This window comes from Rhinichthys klamathensis, unplaced genomic scaffold, assembly GCF_029890125.1.
Source record: "Rhinichthys klamathensis goyatoka isolate OS25496 unplaced genomic scaffold, OSU_Roscu_1.1 h1tg000123l_1, whole genome shotgun sequence".
NCBI lineage: Eukaryota > Metazoa > Chordata > Actinopteri > Cypriniformes > Leuciscidae > Rhinichthys > Rhinichthys klamathensis.
In genome coordinates, this window is record NW_026606660.1 from 1,986,446 (window position 1) to 2,009,334 (window position 22,889).

At 36.9% G+C, this 22,889-nt stretch overlaps 1 protein-coding gene across 1 annotated transcript; it reads left to right on the forward strand.

Moving 5' to 3' along the window:
- The first annotated feature begins 283 nt into the window (after nt 1–283).
- LOC130088887 (filamin-A-interacting protein 1) lies at nt 284–21,864 on the forward strand. Its single transcript, XM_056255872.1, has 6 exons — nt 284–631; nt 11,838–12,117; nt 15,389–15,565; nt 16,489–16,667; nt 17,259–19,938; nt 21,612–21,864. Exons 2-6 carry the CDS (start codon nt 11,845–11,847, stop codon nt 21,819–21,821), a joined length of 3,519 nt encoding a protein of 1,172 aa, XP_056111847.1. The 5' UTR covers nt 284–631; nt 11,838–11,844; the 3' UTR covers nt 21,822–21,864.
- The last annotated feature ends 1,025 nt before the right edge of the window (nt 21,865–22,889 follow it).

Consider the following 22,889-nt stretch of genomic DNA (forward strand, 5'->3'; position numbering starts at 1 on the left):
CCAAGTTGCCAACATTAAAGGTACACTTTGATGCACTATTCTTTACTAGTTATAATTAATAATAATACTGTAAAATGGACAGAAAATGTGTTTAGTGGTAATTTATGTGATACTGCATAGCAACATCATAGTTGCTGCTCTCAGCTGAATCCATTAGGACAAATTCTCCATTTGTTCAGAGCTCAGGTCTTGTCGCAGCAGTTCCTGGACTGCATGTGGGTGGAGTAACAGGCCTGATCGTTCTCTGATGTGTGAATCGGAGGGCTCAGCTGTCACTTCTGAGAGCCTAAAGTCACTCTCACACCCGAATGGCTACAACTGAGTAAGCGGAGAGGTTATATATAGCTTAGCAGCGCGGTGGAGCTGCACACAATCACTGATAGAGGAAGCATGCGCACCTCTTGTCCCTGGAATAGAATAACAGCTTCATTGTTTGTGACTCATTGATTTTACAGCCTAACGACTTGCATTCGGTCATGCTTTCTTTCACTTGTTGCCTCATGGTTTGAAGCACCTGATTCTCATAGCACTATCTTACAGAGGAAAGATCTTTGGATAATGGGTTTCACTTTTAGGAGAATCGTCTAACCTGGAGAACATACTGTAGGAATGTACTTTGGGACTATTGTGGGTAAGTGTTTAATTCATGTTTCATTCATGTGTTCTTGTTCTATGTGATCGCACCAATTTCTATCCACCACTTTATTAATAATTTACTAAAGATCGCCACATGAGAGTGGCATGCAGTGTGTTTTAGACTTTCACACATTTCAGGCAAATGCAACATTTGCACGTTTTTCTTAAATTTGGAAAGTTGTAAAATGCAAGTTAAAGCTATATATCATGTGACTGCATGGAAGAATCACATTTAATAGTTGAAATAGTTTAGGCATAAATTAACATAATATTGTGCACATTTGAAAAGTATGTCCTGCAGTTGTATACACTGAAAAAAAAGAAAAAAAAAAAAGATCTTTTGGTCTAACTTCTAATTTGTTACAGCCAAATGTATTAGTTTTTCTCAAATAATATCTTTTTATGATATATATATATAGCCTATTATATCATTATTTTATTAACCAAAAATATGAAAATGATTTATTATAAAGATCATACTTAATCAATATATTTTCTCAAATATACACAAAGCCAAAATGTTACTGAAAGGGATTGTTCACCTAAATGAAAATTCTGAACACATTGTTGAACATAAAAGAAGATATTTTGAAGAATGTTGGTAATCAAACAGTTGATGGTAACCATTGATTTCCATAGTTGGAAGTCAATGGGTGCCGTCACCTATCTGGTTAACAACATTCTTCACAATATCTTCTTTTGTGTTCAACAGAAGAAACGCATACAGGGTTGGAACGACATGAGGGTGAATAAATGATGATTTTTTGGGTGATCTATCCCTTTAATGTAGGTCAATATAATATGCTTTTGGCTTTTTACAATTTTAATTTTACCATAAAAAAATTGCTTTGGGTGACAGCATAAAAAAAGTGCTCATCAATTCTCAACAGCAGTGGACTGCTGCCTTTGGCCGTTTATTAATAGTTGTGATTGGAAAGTGAAGGAACGTTTTGCCTTGTTTTTAGGATATTATTGTTTTGAGGACCGTTGTGGTGTCGGTTCTTGGTGTGTGTGTTGCTGAGATTCTGGATGCGTGGTTGTCTCTGGTCAAGTTCATGTTCGGCCCATTGACTATTGACTATGTAGGCTACTGTATATTATCACCGCCTCATCCAGGTGTCGTTTACGGCTCCTATTAATACTGCGGCTCGCAGTTGAACTTCAAAATCACCCCCTTGGAATGGCTTTTTAAAGAGCTATCCAATGATGTCATGTAACCAGAGGTCTTGGTTTTGATTTACTTATGATGTTACAGTAGAATCTAACCTGTTAGAAAGGTATTAATGGGTATCATGTGTAGCAATGTAGGCACATTAGCCGATTTAAATTAACAATTTAAAAGAACTGTTTTCTATATTGTAAAATTAAATTTATTCCTGTGATCAAAGCTGAATTTTCAGCATCATTACTCTACTCTTCAGTGTCACATGATCCTTCAGAAATCACTCTAATATGATGATTTGATGATCAAGAAACATTTCTGATTATTATCAATGTTGAAAACGTATCCTTGTATCCTTGTGCACCACCGTTCATCGTTTATTGAAATAACATCACATTTTATTATTTAGTGATTTTATTACTGACAAACACATTTTGAATGTAATGGGTGTTGAATGATCGTTGCACAAAATAAGAAGTGAGATTTATAGAATCTTATAGAAATAAGAAATAATTTTTTAATAAGATCAGTTCGAGTATTTGTGAGTAACATACTACAAGCTGAAATCCAATAAGACAACTGCTCCGACTGAACATAAGATATGGATGGCTGATATAAATAGAAGCTGATGACTGTATACAGTAAGATGAACTGGGTAATATTTACTCATGCGTAATAGATACAGATCGCAAATTATAAAAATATATCAAAGAGAATCATAAAACGTACACGAGATTGTGTGCTCGTAATGTTTGTCTCTGTTTTACTGTTATCAGAGCGGATGATAAAACACTGTTACAGACTTTGACCTTCTTTCCTCCTCTCTAAACAAGTGTCCATCAAACAGGTCGTGTGTATTGTTACCTGCAAAGTTCATTTTCTTTTCTATATTGGTATTAGTTTGTTTATAGCGCTTATGGGCACCTTTTAAAGTGACCAGGAACGCAAATGTGAACCTTCAGTGTGAGGCCTTTAGTGTGCAGACTTCATGTCTTGCCAAAGCCACAAGCGCACATGCCATGACTCTCCTAGCCCTTATTTAGACACATTGGACCCATCATGTCCACTAAAACCTTTCATTTCTTTATTGGCAGCACAGGAATGTGGATTTTGGACAGCTGCTGGTACCAGCTGTGTCTCTTGGTTATCTTCAAAAGCAGACCAAATTAGGAGCCAATAACACCACCAGCTCAGCAAAAAAACAGGGATGTTCCCATGGGCACATTTGTCCCTTTAAAATCTGCAAACATCTGCAAACTATGTGGTTCCTCCCTAATGTTTGAAATGTTTTCCCCTACAAAATCTCACTTGATTTCCATCTACATGCCTGCGCATAAAACATAATAAGCATACTATAAGATATATTGTCTTTATATTTTAGTGTTACTTTTGATCAGCAAAGAATTATGATTTTTTTCTTGTGTGTTTTTATTGCTCTTTTCAAAAAGATTTATGCATTTGCTTTTATGTTTTTAACTGAAGATATACTGTATTAAACACAATACAGTAATAACAGCAATATTGTGTGTATTTAACAAACCAATGAATATATATAAAATCACATGGAAACCAAAAATATAATATGCTTTGATTATTGCAATCGCAATTGAGTTTGTTCCCGTTCAACCAGCAGACAGAGAACTTCACACAAGTTAAACGTTGCATGTCTTTGATATCAGAACATGAGGACGTGATTCCATCAAATATCTCTACAACCGGTGAAGGAACAACCCCTGGAAACCCAACTCAGACTATGTAGAAAACGCTCACGCTCACTCCAGTCTAGAGTCGATTTACCCTTATTAGCTGATCATTCTGATTATGTTCAAAATGGACACGTTTCTACGGTAGTTCTCCTCTCTGAGAAAACCTCAGACTGCAATCTATATTGATCTATTGATGTTTTCAGATTGTGGAAAAGATAGCGATCAGATGTTTTCAATCTCATCTGAAATGAGCAGTGTTGGGAGTAACGCATTACAAGTAACATGCATAATGTAATCAGATTACTTTCTGATGTAATGAGTAAAGTAACACTAAGTAATGTGCATAATGTAATCAGATTACTTTCTGATGTAATGAGTAAAGTAACACAAAGTAATGTGCATAATGTAATCAGATTACTTTCTGATGTAATGAGTAAAGTAACACAAAGTAATGTGCATACTGTAATCAGATTACTTTCTGATGTAATGAGTAAAGTAACACAAAGTAATGTGCATAATGTAATCAGATTACTTTCTGATGTAATGAGTAAAGTAACACAAAGTAATGTGCATACTGTAATCAGATTACTTTCTGATGTAATGAGTAAAGTAACACAAAGTAATGTGCATAATGTAATCAGATTACTTTCTGATGTAATGAGTAAAGTAACACAAAGTAATGTGCATTATGTAATCAGATTACTTTCTGATGTGATGAGTAAAGTAACATTAAAAGTAATGTGCATTATGTAATCAGATTACTTTCTGATGTAATGAGTAAAGTAACACATTAAAAGTAATGTGCATTATGTAATCAGATTACTTTATGATGTAATCAGTAAAGTAACACATTAAAAGTAATGTGCATTGTGTAATCAGATTACTTTATGATGTAATGAGTAAAGTAACACAAAGTAATGTGCATTATGTAATCAGATTACTTTCTGATGTAATGAGTAAAGTAACATTAAAAGTAATGTGCATTATGTAATCAGATTACTTTCTGATGTAATGAGTAAAGTAACACATTAAAAGTAATGTGCATTATGTAATCAGATTACTTTCTGATGTAATGAGTAAATGAACACATTAAAAGTAATGTGCATTGTGTAATCAGATTACTTTCTGATGTAATGAGTAAATTAACACATTAAAAGTAATGTGCATTGTGTAATCAGATTACTTTCTGATGTAATGAGTAAAGTAACACATTAAAAGTAATGTGCATTATGTAATCAGATTACTTTCTGATGTAATGAGTAAATGAACACATTAAAAGTAATGTGCATTGTGTAATCAGATTACTTTCTGATGTAATGAGTAAATGAACACATTAAAAGTAATGTGCATTATGTAATCAGATTACTTTCTGATGTAATGAGTAAATTAACATTAAAAGTAATGTGCATTATGTAATCAGATTACTTTCTGATGTAATGAGTAAAGTAACACATTAAAAGTAATGTGCATTATGTAATCAGATTACTTTCTGATGTAATGAGTAAATTAACATTAAAAGTAATGTGCATTATGTAATCAGATTACTTTCTGATGTAATGAGTAAAGTAACACATTAAAAGTAATGTGCATTATGTAATCAGATTACTTTATGATGTAATGAGTAAAGTAACACATTAAAAGTAATGTGCATTGTGTAATCAGATTACTTTATGATGTAATGAGTAAAGTAACACAAAGTAATGTGCATTATGTAATCAGATTACTTTCTGATGTAATGAGTAAAGTAACATTAAAAGTAATGTGCATTATGTAATCAGATTACTTTCTGATGTAATGAGTAAAGTAACACATTAAAAGTAATGTGCATTATGTAATCAGATTACTTTCTGATGTAATGAGTAAATGAACACATTAAAAGTAATGTGCATTGTGTAATCAGATTACTTTCTGATGTAATGAGTAAATTAACACATTAAAAGTAATGTGCATTGTGTAATCAGATTACTTTCTGATGTAATGAGTAAAGTAACACATTAAAAGTAATGTGCATTATGTAATCAGATTACTTTCTGATGTAATGAGTAAATGAACACATTAAAAGTAATGTGCATTGTGTAATCAGATTACTTTCTGATGTAATGAGTAAATGAACACATTAAAAGTAATGTGCATTATGTAATCAGATTACTTTCTGATGTAATGAGTAAATTAACATTAAAAGTAATGTGCATTATGTAATCAGATTACTTTCTGATGTAATGAGTAAAGTAACACATTAAAAGTAATGTGCATTATGTAATCAGATTACTTTATGATGTAATGAGTAAAGTAACACATTAAAAGTAATGTGCATTGTGTAATCAGATTACTTTATGATGTAATGAGTAAAGTAACACAAAGTAATGTGCATTATGTAATCAGATTACTTTCTGATGTAATGAGTAAAGTAACATTAAAAGTAATGTGCATTATGTAATCAGATTACTTTCTGATGTAATGAGTAAAGTAACACATTAAAAGTAATGTGCATTATGTAATCAGATTACTTTCTGATGTAATGAGTAAATGAACACATTAAAAGTAATGTGCATTGTGTAATCAGATTACTTTCTGATGTAATGAGTAAATTAACACATTAAAAGTAATGTGCATTGTGTAATCAGATTACTTTCTGATGTAATGAGTAAAGTAACACATTAAAAGTAATGTGCATTATGTAATCAGATTACTTTCTGATGTAATGAGTAAATGAACACATTAAAAGTAATGTGCATTGTGTAATCAGATTACTTTCTGATGTAATGAGTAAATGAACACATTAAAAGTAATGTGCATTATGTAATCAGATTACTTTCTGATGTAATGAGTAAATTAACACATTAAATGTAATGTGCATTATGTAATCAGATTAGTTTCTGATGTAATGAGTAAAGTAACACATTAAATGTAATGTGCATTATTACTTCAGATTAGTTTCTGATGTAATGAGTATAAAACATTAAATGTAATGTGCATTATGTAATCAGATTACTTTATGATGTAATGAGTAAAGTAACACATTAAATGTAATGTGCATTATGTAATCAGATTAGTTTCTGATGTAATGAGTAAAGTAACACATTAAAAGTAATGTGCATTATTACTTCAGATTAGTTTCTGATGTAATGAGTATAAAACATTAAATGTAATGTGCATTATGTAATCAGATTACTTTATGATGTAATGAGTAAAGTAACACATTAAATGTAATGTGCATTATGTAATCAGATTACTTTCTGATGTAATGAGTAAAGTATCACATTAAAAGTAATGTGCATTATGTAATCAGATTAGTTTCTGATGTAATGAGTAAAGTAACACATTAAAAGTAATGTGCATTGTGTAATCAGATTACTTTATGATGTAATGAGTAAAGTAACACATTAAAAGTAATGTGCATTATGTAATCAGATTACTTTATGATGTAATAAGTAACACATTAAAAGTAATGTGCATTATGTAATCAGATTACTTTATGATGTAATAAGTAACACATTAAAAGTAATGTGCATTATGTAATCAGATTACTTTATGATGTAATGAGTAAAGTAACACATTAAATGTAATGTGCATTATGTAATCAGATTACTTTATGATGTAATGAGTAAAGTAACACATTAAAAGTAATGTGCATTGTGTAATCAGATTACTTTATGATGTAATGAGTAAAGTAACACATTAAAATTAATGTGCATTATGTAATCAGATTACTTTATGATGTAATGAGTAAAGTAACACATTAAAAGTAATGTGCATTATGTAATCAGATTACTTTATGATGTAATGAGTAAAGTAACACATTAAAAGTAATGTGCATTGTGTAATCAGATTACTTTCTGATGTAATGAGTTAATTAACACATTAAAAGTAATGTGCATTGTGTAATCAGATTATTTTCTGATGTAATGAGTAAAGTAACACATTAAAAGTAATGTGCATTATGTAATCGGATTACTTTCTGATGTAATGAGTAAAGTAACACATTAAAAGTAATGAGCATTTTGTAATCAGATTACTTTCTGATGTAATGAGTAAAGTAACACATTAAAAGTAATGTGCATTATGTAATCAGATTACCTTCTGATGTAATGAGTAAATGAACACATTAAAAGTATTTGTGCATTATGTAATCAGATTACTTTCTGATGTAATGAGTAAAGTAACACATTAAAAGTAATGTGCATTATGTAATCAGATTACTTTCTGATGTAATGAGTAAATTAACACATTAAAATTAATGTGCATTATGTAATCAACTACTTTTTTGATGTAACTGCAAATTACATTCTAATACCACAAATACATTTATTTACAGCCAAAAAAGTGACTGCAGATAAAGTATTTTCAAGAACAACAGTCACAGTAATATTCACTGTAAAAAAACTTAACTCATTATTTTGTGTTATCTTTTTGCATGGGTTTTTTTTTCCGATAAGTTGAGGACAAGAAAACTTAAAATTTCTTGTTGTCTGGACAATCTAGTTATCTCTACACAAAAAAATAAGTTGAAATAACTAAATTGCTCAAATATTTTTTACAGTGTTGTTGCTGAAATATAGCAAGTGATGCATGATGTCCCATTTAGTGGACAGATGATCAATCAGATTTTCCTCCCAATCTAAAATCAATACTTGGAAAATGTAACAATGATATGACTCCTTAGATGCTAATTGAAGCTATAACATTTTATTTAACCTGCAAGAGTCTCCTAGGAAAGAAGGCATGGATGGATATTCCGGAGCAACTTGGCATTTCTGACATTTCATCTTGGTTTGGAGAAAAACATCCACATACAATAGCTTGACACTCTGTGGCCGTGTATAGGATGATGCTTGAGTCCACTGTAGAGGGTGATGTGCAACTGTGCATCAACCCCTGCATTCGCAAGAAAATGCTTTTTGAAATCAGCTGGCTGAGTTAATGTGTGGAATAAACATATGCAGGACTTTTACTTTCTGACCCCTGGACTTTACACCTCTGGTAGAAATGGCCTTTATTTCTATGTTACGACTGCTTTTGATGTACAAATCCTACTAACATTATAAGTGTATCTCAGGAAATATTCTAAAATAAAAAATTGTAATGCATTACCCCTTTAAGCCATGAAATAACAGTACCACACATGTATATAGTAAGACAACATAACATATAAGATAGTCTTTTCTCAACAAAACAGCTAAACTACTGATTCTGATGAAATTTCTGAACCAATTGTTCATAAATCCATTCTTCTAACATAATTTGTTCCACTGGATTGAATGCAACACTGTCACAAGAGACGGTTTACAAGCCATTTAGACAGACATTCGTTCTGCTTGTGCTTCGTGAATACGCCACGGTGTGGAATGGATTAAAAACGATGGAAATAAAAAACAGCTTGAATCGTTACTTTTAAGCCATTCTTTAAATACATTTCCACACATTAAAAATGACATGAACACTGGTTTGAAAACCATTTAGCTAGTCCTCTCATGACTTTGGAGGTTGATCCAGATATTTAATACACCAGCATTGTATAAACAGCACAGTTATTCTGAGCCTTGTCTACTTCTCAAATGGATCTAAACATGGAAAAGAGCACCAAAGCAGCATTTCTTACAACACCATTCAATTGTTTTTTTTTATTTTGTAGGTATGTTCCTCTTGGATAGAGTTTTAGTGTTCAGCTTAGAGTGTTTTTTCACTTACAGTTTTTATTTATCATTTATCAACAGGGGAGAGATATGGAGACTATAGTTATCACATGGTTTATCACAAGCGTTATATATCCACTATCAGGATTTGAGTCAAAAGTTCAATTGCACCCATGGATGTTGATTTCAAACTCTTACTAAAACAGTTAAAACCTGTATATGAGTATATGTACAGTATATGAGTATATTATATGAGCCATAAAAGCCGGATGTATTTGGATGTAAACACACAAGTAACTTTTTTGGGGATTTTTAAAAAATATATATTTTGTCTAAAGGTTCAATAAACTGGTCCATAAAAAAAAAAATCTGATTATTTCATATGTCAGACTTTACAGGGTTTAAATATAATATAGGTGTTATAGTTATGTCTGTTCTGTATCTGTTTCCCTGAGTTTTCCCCGTCATTGTGTATTTGGTTCAGTCCTGTTCCCAGTTTTCCCGCTCCTTGTTAGTGTTCAGTTTATTCACCTGTGTTCTGATTTGCCCCAGCTGTGTCTTGTTCCCTCATCCCGTCTGTGTATTTAATCCTGTCTGCTCTTTTGTTCATGGTCAGTTATTGAATGTATGTTTTAATGTGCGTACCACGAGTATCTTGTCTGTTCTGAGTCTGTATATAATTAAAGTCTACTGCTGCATTTAGATCCGCCTACTGCCTTTGCTTCCACGCAAATCGTAACAGAATAACTGACCCACTAGGATCTAGCAGCCATGCCTACCTGGAGTCCTGATGTCCAGATCCTCCGTCTTCGCCAGGAGAATCGCGCCATCGAGGATTATGTCGCAGAATTCCTCGAGCTGGCATATCTCGCGCAAATGAACACCCACGGCCTTCTTCCGCGGAGGATTATCGGAACCACTCCGGTCTTTGATGCCCGAACCGGGTCCGCACGGTTCTTTAGAGTGGTATATCGACTTGGCCCTGTTGTGGAGCGGCTCTTCGTTTACCGTGGGCGTGGAGGAGAAGCTGCCAGAGCCTGCACTTCACGTCAGCCCGGTCGCGCCCGCGCTTTACTTCAGCTCTGCCGAGACCACACTCCACAAGCCCGCGCTTCAGGTCTGCTCAGCCGAACCCGCGCTCCCTCAGACCGCGCTCTACGTCTTGCCAGCAATCAAGCCAGCCACCGGATCGGTCTATGGCCGTACGGGACCGATCTCCAGCGTGGCTGACCCTCCTATGAGGTCTGCACGTGCTGCCAGGAAGACCATCATTTCAGGGTCCCGCCATGTCGAACCCGCACGTCACTTCAGTCTCGACGAACCCAAGTCAAGTGAGTCAAATGCCGAGACAAGTGCCGTGTCAAGTGCCGAGTCAAGTGAATCGAGTGAGTCAAGTGAGTCTACCGAGTCAAGTGAGTCTACCGAGTCAAGTGAGTCTACCGAGTCAAGTGAGTCTACCGAGTCCAAGTGAGTCTACCGAGTCAAGTGAGTCTACCGAGTCAAGTGAGTCTACCGAGTCAAGTGAGTCTACCGAGTCAAGTGAGTCCAGTAGTGAATCAAGCCCAGTGAAGCGTCGTCGCAGAAGGAGGAGGAGGACTCGTTTGCTTCGCCAGGCTACGGAGGGCGTTCCCAGACTCCTCGCCCTGCCGGCCCCGCCTCTGCGCCTCGCCCTGCCGGCCCCGCCTCTGCGCCTCGCCCTGCCGGCCCCGCCTCTGCGCCTCGCCCTGCCGGCCCCGCCTCTGCGCCTCGCCCTGCCGGTCCCGCCTCTGCGCCTCGCCCTGCCGGCCCCGCCTCTGCGCCTCGTCCTGCCTGCGCCCTTCAAGCTCCGGGAGGCCTGCCCGGAACCCATTTACCACCTGGAGGTTCCTCCCGAGGATTTCCCCAAGTATTTTTTTGGGGGGGGGCAGAAGGTACTCCGTGAGGGCCATGGAGACGACGTCGACATGGTCCTCATCCTCGTCTGAGTCTGCTCCGACCTGGCCACCATCTCATCGTGCTCCGCCCTGGCCTTTGCCACGCCATGCTCCACCCTGGCCTTTGCCACGCCATGCTCCACCTTGGCCTTCGCCTCGTCCTGCTCCGCCCTGGCCTTCGCCTCATCCTGCTCCGCCCTGGCCGCCGTCACGTCCTGCTCCGCCCTGGAGGCTTCCTGTTCCGGGCAAGCCATGCCCTCGTCAGCCTCCAGGGCGCCCACCCTCCCGCCCCTTTTTGATGTTTATTCGGCGCGGGGACACGCCTTATGGAAGGGGGGGATAATGTTATAGTTATGTCTGTTCTGTATCTGTTTCCCTGAGTTTTCCCCGTCATTGTGTATTTGGTTCAGTCCTGTTCCCAGTTTTCCCGCTCCTTGTTAGTGTTCAGTTTATTCACCTGTGTTCTGATTTGCCCCAGCTGTGTCTTGTTCCCTCATCCCGTCTGTGTATTTAATCCTGTCTGCTCTTTTGTTCATGGTCAGTTATTGAATGTATGTTTTAATGTGCGTACCACGAGTATCTTGTCTGTTCTGAGTCTGTATATAATTAAAGTCTACTGCTGCATTTAGATCCGCCTACTGCCTTTGCTTCCACGCAAATCGTAACAATAGGCTGCTAAACAATTGTTTTATTTTTTCATATTTTCATATTTCAAAATGATCTTCATGCACTAGAGTTGCTAGAGTTGCCAACACTGGCAAGCAATAAAATCTGTTTCTTCCCTCAGGAGGAAAATGAGGTCCAAAGACAATACAGAGGATGATGACGGCACAGTTAATGAAGATCAGCTTGCCACGCAAACTTCACATGATGTCGAGGAAGAAGACGAGGGGAAAATACTGGAGACAGAAAAGACTATCAAGGTTAAACACGTGGATGATGACGAGAAAATCGAGCCAGATAATGATGATAAATCTGCACAGAATGACGACCAAATTTTTGGGCTGAGGGATCTGTCCAAAGACAACCTACTGAAGCTGCTCGGGATCATGGAAGGAGAGATTCAGGTGAAACGTTCATTTATTAAAGATGGATGATCATCTATCATCACAACCTGTCTGTGCTTATCAACTTTAACTTTGGTTCAGATGAGAGATGTTTATTATGTAGTTTATTATCCCAAGGCTCTGTGCTGGGCCCATTGCTTTTTCTGTTATACATTACTGATATATGTGAGGTTTCCAAAGTATTACAACTGATATTATTTGCTGATGATACAAACTTATTTTGTTCTGGTGACAATCTGAAACAACTTTTGGATACAATGGGAAAAGAAATGACACTGCTAAAAAATTGGTTTGATTCGAATAAACTAACGTTAAATATAAGTAAAAAAAAAAAGTATTGTGTTTGGCAATCGTTCATCAAATACAATAGGTAAATTAATGATTAATGAAGTTGAAATCGAAAGGGTGTCAGCTAATATATTTCTTGGAGGAATTATAGACAAAAACTTAAATTGGAAGCCCCATATATCTTAATATATCTATAACAAGATTTCAAAGTCAATTGCAATATTATATAAGGTTAAAGATTTCTTAAATGAAAAATCATTATATACTTTGTATTGTTCCCCTGTGCTTCCATAGATTATTTATTGTGTGGAAGTATGGGGAAATACATATAAAACAAATACCAATCCAATATTTATGCTTCAAAAGAGAGCCATACGAATAATAAAGAAAACCACCCATAGGGAGCCAACAAACTCCCTTTTTATTGAATTAAAGGCTTTAAAGTTTAAATAATTAGTAGAACTAAAAACACTACAAATCATGTATAAAGCAGAAAACCATCAATTGCCAGAAAGTATCCAAGGGTTGTTCACAGAAAGAGTATGCCAACATGACTTAAGGGGAACCTGTATTTTTAAAAAGAACCAAGTGAGGACCAATGCAAAATACCATTGTATTTCAGTTAAAGGTGTACATTTATGGAATAACTGTCATGAGGAACTAAAAATATGTGGGACACTTAGTAAGTTAAAGAAACTATTTAAAAATAATGCAATGAAACCATATGAAACAATTTAAAGAGTGATTAATGAATAAGCTGTTTGTGTTGTATTCTAGATTGTGAAATTGAATTGCATAGGAAATACTTAGGTTTTGTATTCTCTTTAGATGTGTTTGTCAACATTATATTGATCTAAGACAATACTTATTTTTATTTGTTTAAAATATGAGATGTTGTTCAAAAAGGGTAGGCATTATAAGCAAGAGCTTCAGCCTACAGCTGTTTCAGACAGAAGTAAATATGCTCTTATAGTCTGTCTGAAATAAACCGAACCAAATAAACCAATGTAAATGTTTTAATGTGTTAATACATGTAACATTGTTGCATAAGTGTGCTTCCTCATCCCACAATGAGCAAGTCATGTGTAACATCATTTTCATAGTTATACAGTTTTTTCCGTTGTTTTACTGTAAACAGAGAAGGGGATTATTGGTCATTTGGTCTTTTTCAGGTTGCAGTTTAACTAACACAGTCTCATCCCAAGCAAGACGTCATATGACTGACGCTTTTGACCATACGTCAACATCCGACGTTTTAGGGTACCCTTTAGCGTCAGTTAGATGACGATCCTAGGGCGTCATTTAACTGACGCTTTACCTTTAGCGTCAGTTAGATGACGCGGGTAGGTTATTCATTTAGCAAAAACACAAGTGTTCAGTTTTGAGTTGCTCGGTCTAGTCTGGTGTTCATGAGTCTGGCGCCATCTGGTGTGAGTCCAGCTAAATTATTTCGTTGTTTATATTTATTGAGGGGCCGTTCTCGCCTATGCCTGAGACTGAGTCCATCTTTGGCTATCGTTCTGATAACGTTCTCTCAAATTTATGAACAAACGTTTTCCAGTTTACATCTATTCTACGTCCAAAGTAGGTCCACTATTTGGACGTCCAACCATGACCCAACTTGGACGTCATGTTGAAGTTCAACATTTGACCTTTGAACTGGGTAACTTTTTTGGAGAGGTGCAGGAAATTTACATGATTAATATGCAATATATTTACAAATATCAGCATTGTTGTTATCAACATGATTAATACAGATTATTAATAATGCTGTGGCTCAAACAGTAGAGCGTTGGCGCTTGCAACGCCAAGATCATGGGTTCGATTCCCAGGGAAAGCAAGAACTGATAGAAATGTAAATGTGTAATGCAATGTAAGTCACTTCGGATAAAAGCGTCTGCCAAATGCATTAATGTAAATACATGGTGCAGAAAACATGTCCTCCACCCTTTTGAAACATGGGACTACAGTTATAGGAGAACAACGTCTAAAATTAGTCTAAATTTGATGTTGAAAAGACATCCACAAACGACCACATTTGGTCCCATGGACGTCAACATTAGACGTGTGGTAGACGTCGAAAAAAGACGTCGCCGGCGTTACAAAACAACCCCTTCAGTGGACCGAAATTGGACGTCCAAAAATTACATAGAAAAGACGTCACTCCGACGTCACATTGCGCAGTGGGAAGTGAAACGTTCTTAGAACATTTTTGTTAGCCGTGTTATAGGTAAAAGGAGGATTTAGAGTGAAATAACCTTGTTTTCAGTAAAAGAGAATCACCTAAGATTTAGGCGCGTTCTTATTTCAGCGTTGTTGTAAATGTTGTCGATATTTCAGTTATTCGTACATTGAGGAAACTTTATCATTCTACTGAACTGCACGTGCGTTGACACTTACGTTTTGTCGCCCTTCAGAGGGGATCAAGCATTTACACAAAAATATTTAGGCCTAAATTTTATTTAGCCCCCTTCCTGAAGGACGTCAAAACAAGATGTATGTGGGTCGAGAAATTAACGTAGCCTACTCGTAATATGAAAATTAAAGCTTTTTAACAAACAAACTAAACTTAATATTAAAATTATGCATATTCGTCAGTCACACAGAACATAAATTAAACGGTAAAAAGATTTATGTAATGGTCCTAATAAAATGAATGTTTTTTTTATGCACAATAACTAGGTTTATGTATATTTATTTAAAAAGAAAAAACTATTTGTTTCAATCTCATACATTCTAACTAAGTCAATATTGCTTGTTCCACAGCTAGCCATGTATGTTAATCATGTTCATACTTTTTTTAAACTAAATACATGTAATTGTTTTCACAGTGAACAGATTTATGCTGATTCTAAACCATTTGAATAAATGCATTTTGAGAATATGATACATAAATAAAGGAATTTTAGGCAGGTCAGACCCTCCTGTAATTCGCACCCTCAATAATATCCCAACGCATTTATGATTTTTACTTGCTACCCAGGCACGAGAAGATGTGATCCATCTACTGAGGTCTGCGCTGTTGAGTCGACCAGAGGAGCTGGAGTCCCGTTATGGCTCTTCGGGGCCGACCAGACCCCTGCAAGCCCTGCAGAGAGACCGGACGCTCAGCTACAACCACACACAACACGAGAATGTGTATGATAAGACAATGGCAGAGGTATACACCAGAGAAAAGAATAACAGTGACTAGTTCACCCAATAAGGACAATTCTGTCATGGTTTGGAACAAGGGTATGGAAGATGGTTTCCACCACAGAATAATAAAAAAAAAAAGGTAATTGTGACTTTTTATCTCACAATTCTGACTTTTTTTCTCACAATTGCATGATATAAAGTCGCAATTGCGAGTTATAAAGTCAGAATTGCATGATATAAACTCGCAATTGCGAGTTATAAAGTCAGAATTGCGTGATATAAACTCTCAATTGCGAGTTATAAAGTCAGAATTGCGTGATAAACTCACAGCTGTGTTATAAAGTCAGAACTGCGTGATAAAGTCGCAATTGCGAGTTATAAAGTCAGAATTGCATGATATAAACTCGCAATTGTGTGTTATAAAGTCAGAACTGCGTGATATAAAGTCGCAATTGCGAGTTATAAAGTCAGAATTGCGTGATAAACTCACAGCTGTGTTATAAAGTCAGAACTGCGTGATAAAGTCGCAATTGCGAGTTATAAAGTCAGAATTGCATGATATAAACTCGCAATTGTGTGTTATAAAGTCAGAACTGCGTGATATAAAGTCGCAATTGCGAGTTATAAAGTCAGAATTGAGTGATTTAAAACTCGCAATTGTGTGTTATAAAGTCAGAACTGCGTGATATTAAGTTGCAATTACGATTTATAAAGTCAGGAATGCGAGATGTAAACTCGCAATTGTGAGATAAAAAGTCGCAATTATCTTTTAAAATGTTTTATTCTGTGGCAAAATCAAGCTTCCATAATGGTGAGTAAATGATGACAGAATAATCTTTTTTGGATGATCTATCTCTTTAAATGCATAAAATTAGAAGGGTTTCCATGCTTTTATCTTTCTGTTGGCCAGTCTTAAAGTAATTGTGTTTTTGCTCTGTGTCTCAGCTGGACAGATTGCGGGATAAGCACAAGGACTCATACCGCCGTATGCTGGAACAGCTCTTGCTGGCAGAGAAAAGCCACCGTCGCACTGTCCAAGAGCTGGATAGTGAGAAACGCAAACATGTGGATTATATGAACAAGAGCGATGACTTCACCAACCTCCTGGAGCAGGAACGAGAGAGGTGAGAGAGGAGAGATATATGGCAGGGAACAAAACTGATGGTTGAATTCCACATGTAAAATAATAAAGTAAAATAAAATAAAATAATAAACACAATATTTGTTGACATTTGATTTTTAAATGACCAACCTACTACGATGTGTGCACTTTGAAGTTCAAAGTAATTATTTTGCAGAATACTTATTTGTTGAATAAAATTATTCTGATGAATGAAGTTGCAATGAAGTGGTAACACTTTACAATAAGGTTCGTAAGTTAACTACATCAGTTAGCATGAACTAACAATGAACTGCACTTATACAGCATTTATTAATCTTTGTTGATGTTAATTTCAACATTTATTAATACTTTATTAAAATCTTGTTAACATTATATGCACTGTGAACTGACATGAACAATGAACAGCTGTATTTTTATTAACTAACATTAACAAAAATGAACAAATATAGTAACAAATGTATTGCTAATGGTTAGTTCATGTTAGTTAATGCATTAACTAATCTTAACTAATAAACCCTATTGTAAAGTGTTAGCTATGAAGTAATTGAAATTGCAATGAAGTCAGTCATACTTATTGTTGATTTATCACTAGGTTAAAGCGGTTGCTGAAACAAGAAAAGGCATACCAAATACGGAAGGAAAAAGAATTTTCTAAACGTATGCAAAGAATATCTGGAGAGCTGGTCAAGCTGAAGTCCTTTGCACTGATGATGGTTGATGAGCGAGAACTTCACTTGGAGAAAATTGACAAACAGAGCCACAAAATACAAGATCTTCTTCAAAAACTCCAGGAAAAGGAGAAGAATCTAAATGAGGCAGAGAGAAAAGCAAAGGAAGACAACCAAAAGATCATGGATCTTGAGGTTGAGCTGGAGCTAAAAACTTCTAAGTTCACAAAAGAGCAAGAGGAGATGTCTGCGAAACTGTCCGTCCAAGAATCTCAACATCAGCAGCTTTCCCAGAAACAAATGGAATTGTTACACAAACTCAAGGAGCTTGAAGAGACGAATGAAGCTCTTCAGAAATCAGCAGAGGAGCTCCAGGCGTTGAGGGACAAGATCAGAAAGGGCGAGTGTGGCAACTCGAATTTGATTGCAGAACTTGAGACTTTACGCAAAAGAATTCTAGAAATGGAGGGTAAAGATGAAGAGATCACCAAAACTGAGAACAAGTGCAATGAGTTGAAGAAGATGCTTCTGGCTGAGGAGACTCACAATAAAGACCTGAGTCTAGAGGTGGAAAAACTGCAACAGAGAATGACACAGTTAGAAAAACTAGAGATGACCTTCAATATGGGCCGGACAGAATGTGGCCAGTTGCAGGCAGCTTTGGAAAAAGAGAAAAGCCTGACGAAAGAGCTAACAGATGAACTAGTGAGCGTTAAAATCCGCATGAAGGAGCTTGAGTCGTCCGAGCTGAAACTGGAAAAGGAGGAATTGGATTTAAAAGAGGATCTTTTGAAACTCAAATCAGTTACTGTAATAATGGTTAATGAGCACAAGAACATGGCAGACAGAATTAGGTGCGAGGAAAGGCTGAAAGATGAACTGAACCAACTCTATAAGGCAGAGCAGGAGAAAGTCATGGAGGTTACTGAGAGGTTAATAGAGGAGAGCAAGAAGCGTCTGAAACTAAAATCAGAGATGGAGTTGAAGATAGCAGCTCTTGTAAAGGAGAGAGATGAAATAACGGGAAAGCTTTCCAAAGCAGAAGAGAAATGTAAAGATCTGCATGGTATTATGAAGCACGGTACCATGAACGAAGAAGAAAGGGAATCTGCTCAAAAGGTGAAGGAACTGCAGAGTGTCTCAAATGCACATGGAAAAGATGAGAATAAAGTTAAGGAGTTGACATTGGAGATTGACCGGTTGAAGAACCGTCTTCAGCAGCTTGAAGCTATTGAGGGAGACCTGATCAAACCAGAGTACGAGTTCTTAGCAACTGAGAAAGAAAGGGTGCAATTTCTCCCACAGCAGGTACACGAAATAAGAAGTCAAACTGCGTTGAGTAAGGCAATCGAGCGAGGAGAGGTATGCTGTCAGGAGGCTGAACTGAGACATCGGTTCATGATGGAGGAGGCCAAATCCAGAGACCTTCAAGCAGATGTGCAAGCCCTGAAGGAGAAAATTCATGAGCTCATGAACAAAGAAGATGAGCTTTCCCAGCTACAGGTCGATTACTCTGTTCTGCAACAGAGGTTTCTGGAAGAGGAGGACAAGAAAAAGAGCATAAGCACTGAAGTTTTAAACCTCACCAAAGAATTAGAGGTCACCAAGCGCTACAGCCGAACTCTGCGGCCCATTACCAAAGGAAGCCGAATGATGGACGTTCCAGTGACATCGACTGGAATACAAACCGATTCGGTGGAAAATAGGACAGCTGACGTTGACACTCCTGCTGCATTCATCAAGAAGTCTGTCCAAGAAGAGAACCGGATCATGAGTAGTCTTCAGCAGAGGAGCTTAAAGAAGCCGGCGCAGAGACCGACAGTCCGTGAACTCTACCCTCCAACAGTCAGTGACTTTACTGTGAAGAAGTCCTGGATTCCTTGGATGAGGAAGAAGGACAGCAGTGCTTCCGAAATATCCTCGGATACCAGTGGGGAGGTTGCATCTTCTGAGGTCAACATGTCCCAAAAGCATAACCATCCATTGCACTCTCAGGTGATCCCAGATGTTCTCAACAACGAGGCAACTTTACAGATTTGCATTGCCAACTCAGAGGACTTGACCAAACAAGCTTCTGCCAAACCATCACAAGAAATTCAGACAACCATCATTCCTACAAATGAACGAACCAAAGAGACAAAGAACCCAGAAAGAGTTCGATCTCCAATGACCTTTGCAACCATCTCAAGAGTAAAGAGTGCAGAGATCATGAGGTCTCCTTCTATGGACAAATCACCCATATCCACTGCATCCAACAGCAGCTCCCAGGAGGACATGATAACAGGCCGAGCTGTGTTTAGGGAGACTCCTGAGAAACGGATGGTCCCCACACCCATCAAGAAGTCAAATGCTAATGTCATTTCCACAGAAGACAGTAAGATTCACATTCACTCAGGAGCACAGTTTAAGAAGACCAACGATCATGGCTCAGCTGTCATGGTCAAATCTATTTCTGTATCATCTGAGAGTAAGGAGGTTTCTACTGGAACTGTGCTACGCTCGCCACACCATGTGACTGCCAGCAAATCAACATCCAGCAAAGCGATAAGTAGCATCACCATCACCCAGGTCACTAAAGCACCAGCCAGACCTACACTCTCAGTGGTAAGTGTCTAATATAATATATGCAGGAATATGGCAAAACAATAAGCCAAGCCAAGAAAGACCTTATTCAGGGTTGACATATGTGACCCTGGGCCACAAAACCAGTCACATGGGTAAAAAACTTTAAATTTGAGATTTATACATCATCTGAAAGCTGAATTGCTTTCCATTGATGTATTTGTATGGTTTGTTAGGATAGGACAATATTTGGCCGAGATACAACTATTTGAAGATCTGGAATCTGAGGGTGCAAAAAAAAAAATCGAAACATTGAGAAAATCGCCTTTAAAGTTGTCCATTTATGTTCGCGATTGTGCTGCATACACTCACAAAAATAAATGTTTTATATATTTACGGTAGGAAATTTACAAAATATCTCGGTAACGCTTCCTTTTACAGTACAGTACTTACGTGTACTTACAGTGTACTTACCTAGAAAGTACTGGCTAATATAAGGTAAGTACATGGGTTAGGGGTAGGTTCAGGGTTAGTACCTAGTTATTACCCAGTAATTGTAATTACTATAATAAGTACATAGTATGTACATGGGTAACAGGACTGTAAAAGGAAGCGTTACCAATATCTTCATGGAACATGATCTTAATATCCTAATGATTTTTGGCATTAAAGAAAAGAAAAATCGATCATTTTGACTATTGGCTATTGCCACAAATATACCCGTGCGACTTGTCACTGGTTTTGTGATCCAGGGTCACAAATATGTTGCAGGTTCTTCGATTAAATCAGTCTGTGCGATGAATATATTTACCACTGTAGCACACGTGCAATACAGTTTAACATGCAAGACAGAACTTGTTTGTGTGAAGTGAGAATTAGTGTAGTGCATGTGTGAGGTTAGGGCTGCATGATTGACTGATATTAAACCAAATTAGCAATTTGGATTAGTGAGATTATGAAATTGCAAAGGCTTAAATGTTTAAATAAATAGATATATGTGCAGATGAAGCACAGCACTGTTCATAGCGGATCGATCGGTTCCCAGTAAATGTTGCTCCATCTCTGCAAGCGCTGTGTGTGAGATTGAGTCATTTACAGTATGACATGCATTTAAAAAAAGTAAGGCGCCAAACATCTTCACACACTTCTAATGAGAAGTGTTTACAAACCTTGTTGTCCAACAAAAGAGAACATTGAATAGAGTGTTTGAAATAACTTACTTTTGTGATCTGATGTGCTTCAGCTCACAGAATGAGGCAGCAATTATATTATTTTAGAATATTCTGTATAGTGATACAGGCTACGTCGATTAGCATTGCATTATAAATATACTTTCATGTTTCATCAGTCAAAACGTCTCTATGTGTTACAGTGCAAGCTTGATGCCTAAGTTTGTCCACATAAGAGATTTCCTGGAACATCATAAGATTTATTACTTCTATGAGTCTCACTTGTGGACTTTCTGCGCGAGGGCGCCATCTGGCTACGAGTGTGAATGAAACAGACATTACATTACGTGTTTACTCAGTAATGCTCTCAAAACCCTATTTTGGATTGAAAAATAGGAAAGACAGAATTGTTTCTCCAGTGTAGAGAAGTGTACAGTAGTTGTTGTCTCTCTCAGTGGATGCATATGATTTCCTGACCAAAATTAAGAAATTAAGTCACAGATATTTTCATTAAATCATGTTTCTTCTGTCTCTGTAACTCAACAGCAGCCTGTCATGGATGCCCCATCAGCGCGGTCGGGGTTCAGTCGTATTCCAATGTCCCGGGGGATGAAAACGGGTAAAGCTGTGCTTGGAGCTTTGGGAATCTCCACAGGAGTTAAAGTGGAAGCAAATGCAGAGAACCAGGCCATGAACATTGACCTTAAAAAATCCACTGTCAGTAATGGAGCGTTACAGGCTGGAGGGAAAGGCTGAGGGTACTGAACAAATTATAAACACGTTTAAATTTAAGTCTACTGCCAAAAAAAATGAATTATTTTCAATTACCACTTTCTGCAATTGGTACGTGTTGGTACGTAAGGAGGACACTGATTTTTCTTGCCCTCCATCTAGGAGGCATGTTTGCCAAAATGTTAGCCTTTACTGCAGGACAATGGAGCGCTGCAGTGATGATACGCAGGCCAACCTGGAAGTTAGTATCAGCACCCTACAAAAACACAATAGGACTCACTCCATTGGCTTTTGGATTACTACAGAAAATAAACTCTGTGACCAACAAAGGTTTATGATACCTGCATGTTTTTTGTAGTGACCAGATGAGTTTACCTGTTTGACGTGATGACATTTAATGTGCCTGACAACCTCTAGAGTCCCATTTAGCCACTTTTTAGCAACCGCCTATTAAAGTAAAAGTACAAGCTTTAAGAAAAATCACAAGGAGGCATTACTGATGTATTTTATATTGTAGATCATATCTTGAGCTTGTGTTCTCCACAGACCTTATTTCAGGCATTAAAAAAAAAAAACTTTGACTTTAGGACGATGGATCCGGAAGTGCTATAATGCTAACTTGTTTTTTGGGTTGTGCCCACACAAATATATATGTATCATCCCTGCAGCACTCTATATCCTGTATAGTATGGGGAAGTCAGTGGGTCAGTGTTTGGTCTTCTGATGAAGCTACTTACTGTATAAATTGCAAAAATGCAATATTATAATAATAGTTTTACCAGTGTCTTTTTTTTTTGGAGGCTCATAAATGCATTAACAGGAAAGTCACTAGTGAAATGTTTGGGACTTTACACAGTCAGCAAATATGTGCGGGAAGTTCATATTTTCGAGTCGTGTTTATGAAATCAGGTGCGTTCAAGTAACTTTCGTCAGAGCAAGATGGCGGTGTACTTTCTTTTAATTAACTACACAAAAATACTGCAAGTTTTTTTTACCTCTACTTCAGGAAATGAAGAACAAAGATTGTGCATCATGTGTGTTTTGCTTTTTTATGTTTTTAATTAATTTATGAAGCCACTGTAGATTTTAATG

Bases quoted from the DNA above. Each gene is read 5' to 3' on its own strand.
- LOC130088887 (XM_056255872.1), top strand. From the start codon at position 11,845: ATGAGGTCCAAAGACAATACAGAGGATGATGACGGCACAGTTAATGAA. The intron at 15,566-16,488 runs GTATACACCAGA...TCTGTGTCTCAG, and splicing joins ATGATAAGACAATGGCAGAG to CTGGACAGATTGCGGGATAA. The intron at 19,939-21,611 runs GTAAGTGTCTAA...GTAACTCAACAG, and splicing joins CCAGACCTACACTCTCAGTG to CAGCCTGTCATGGATGCCCC.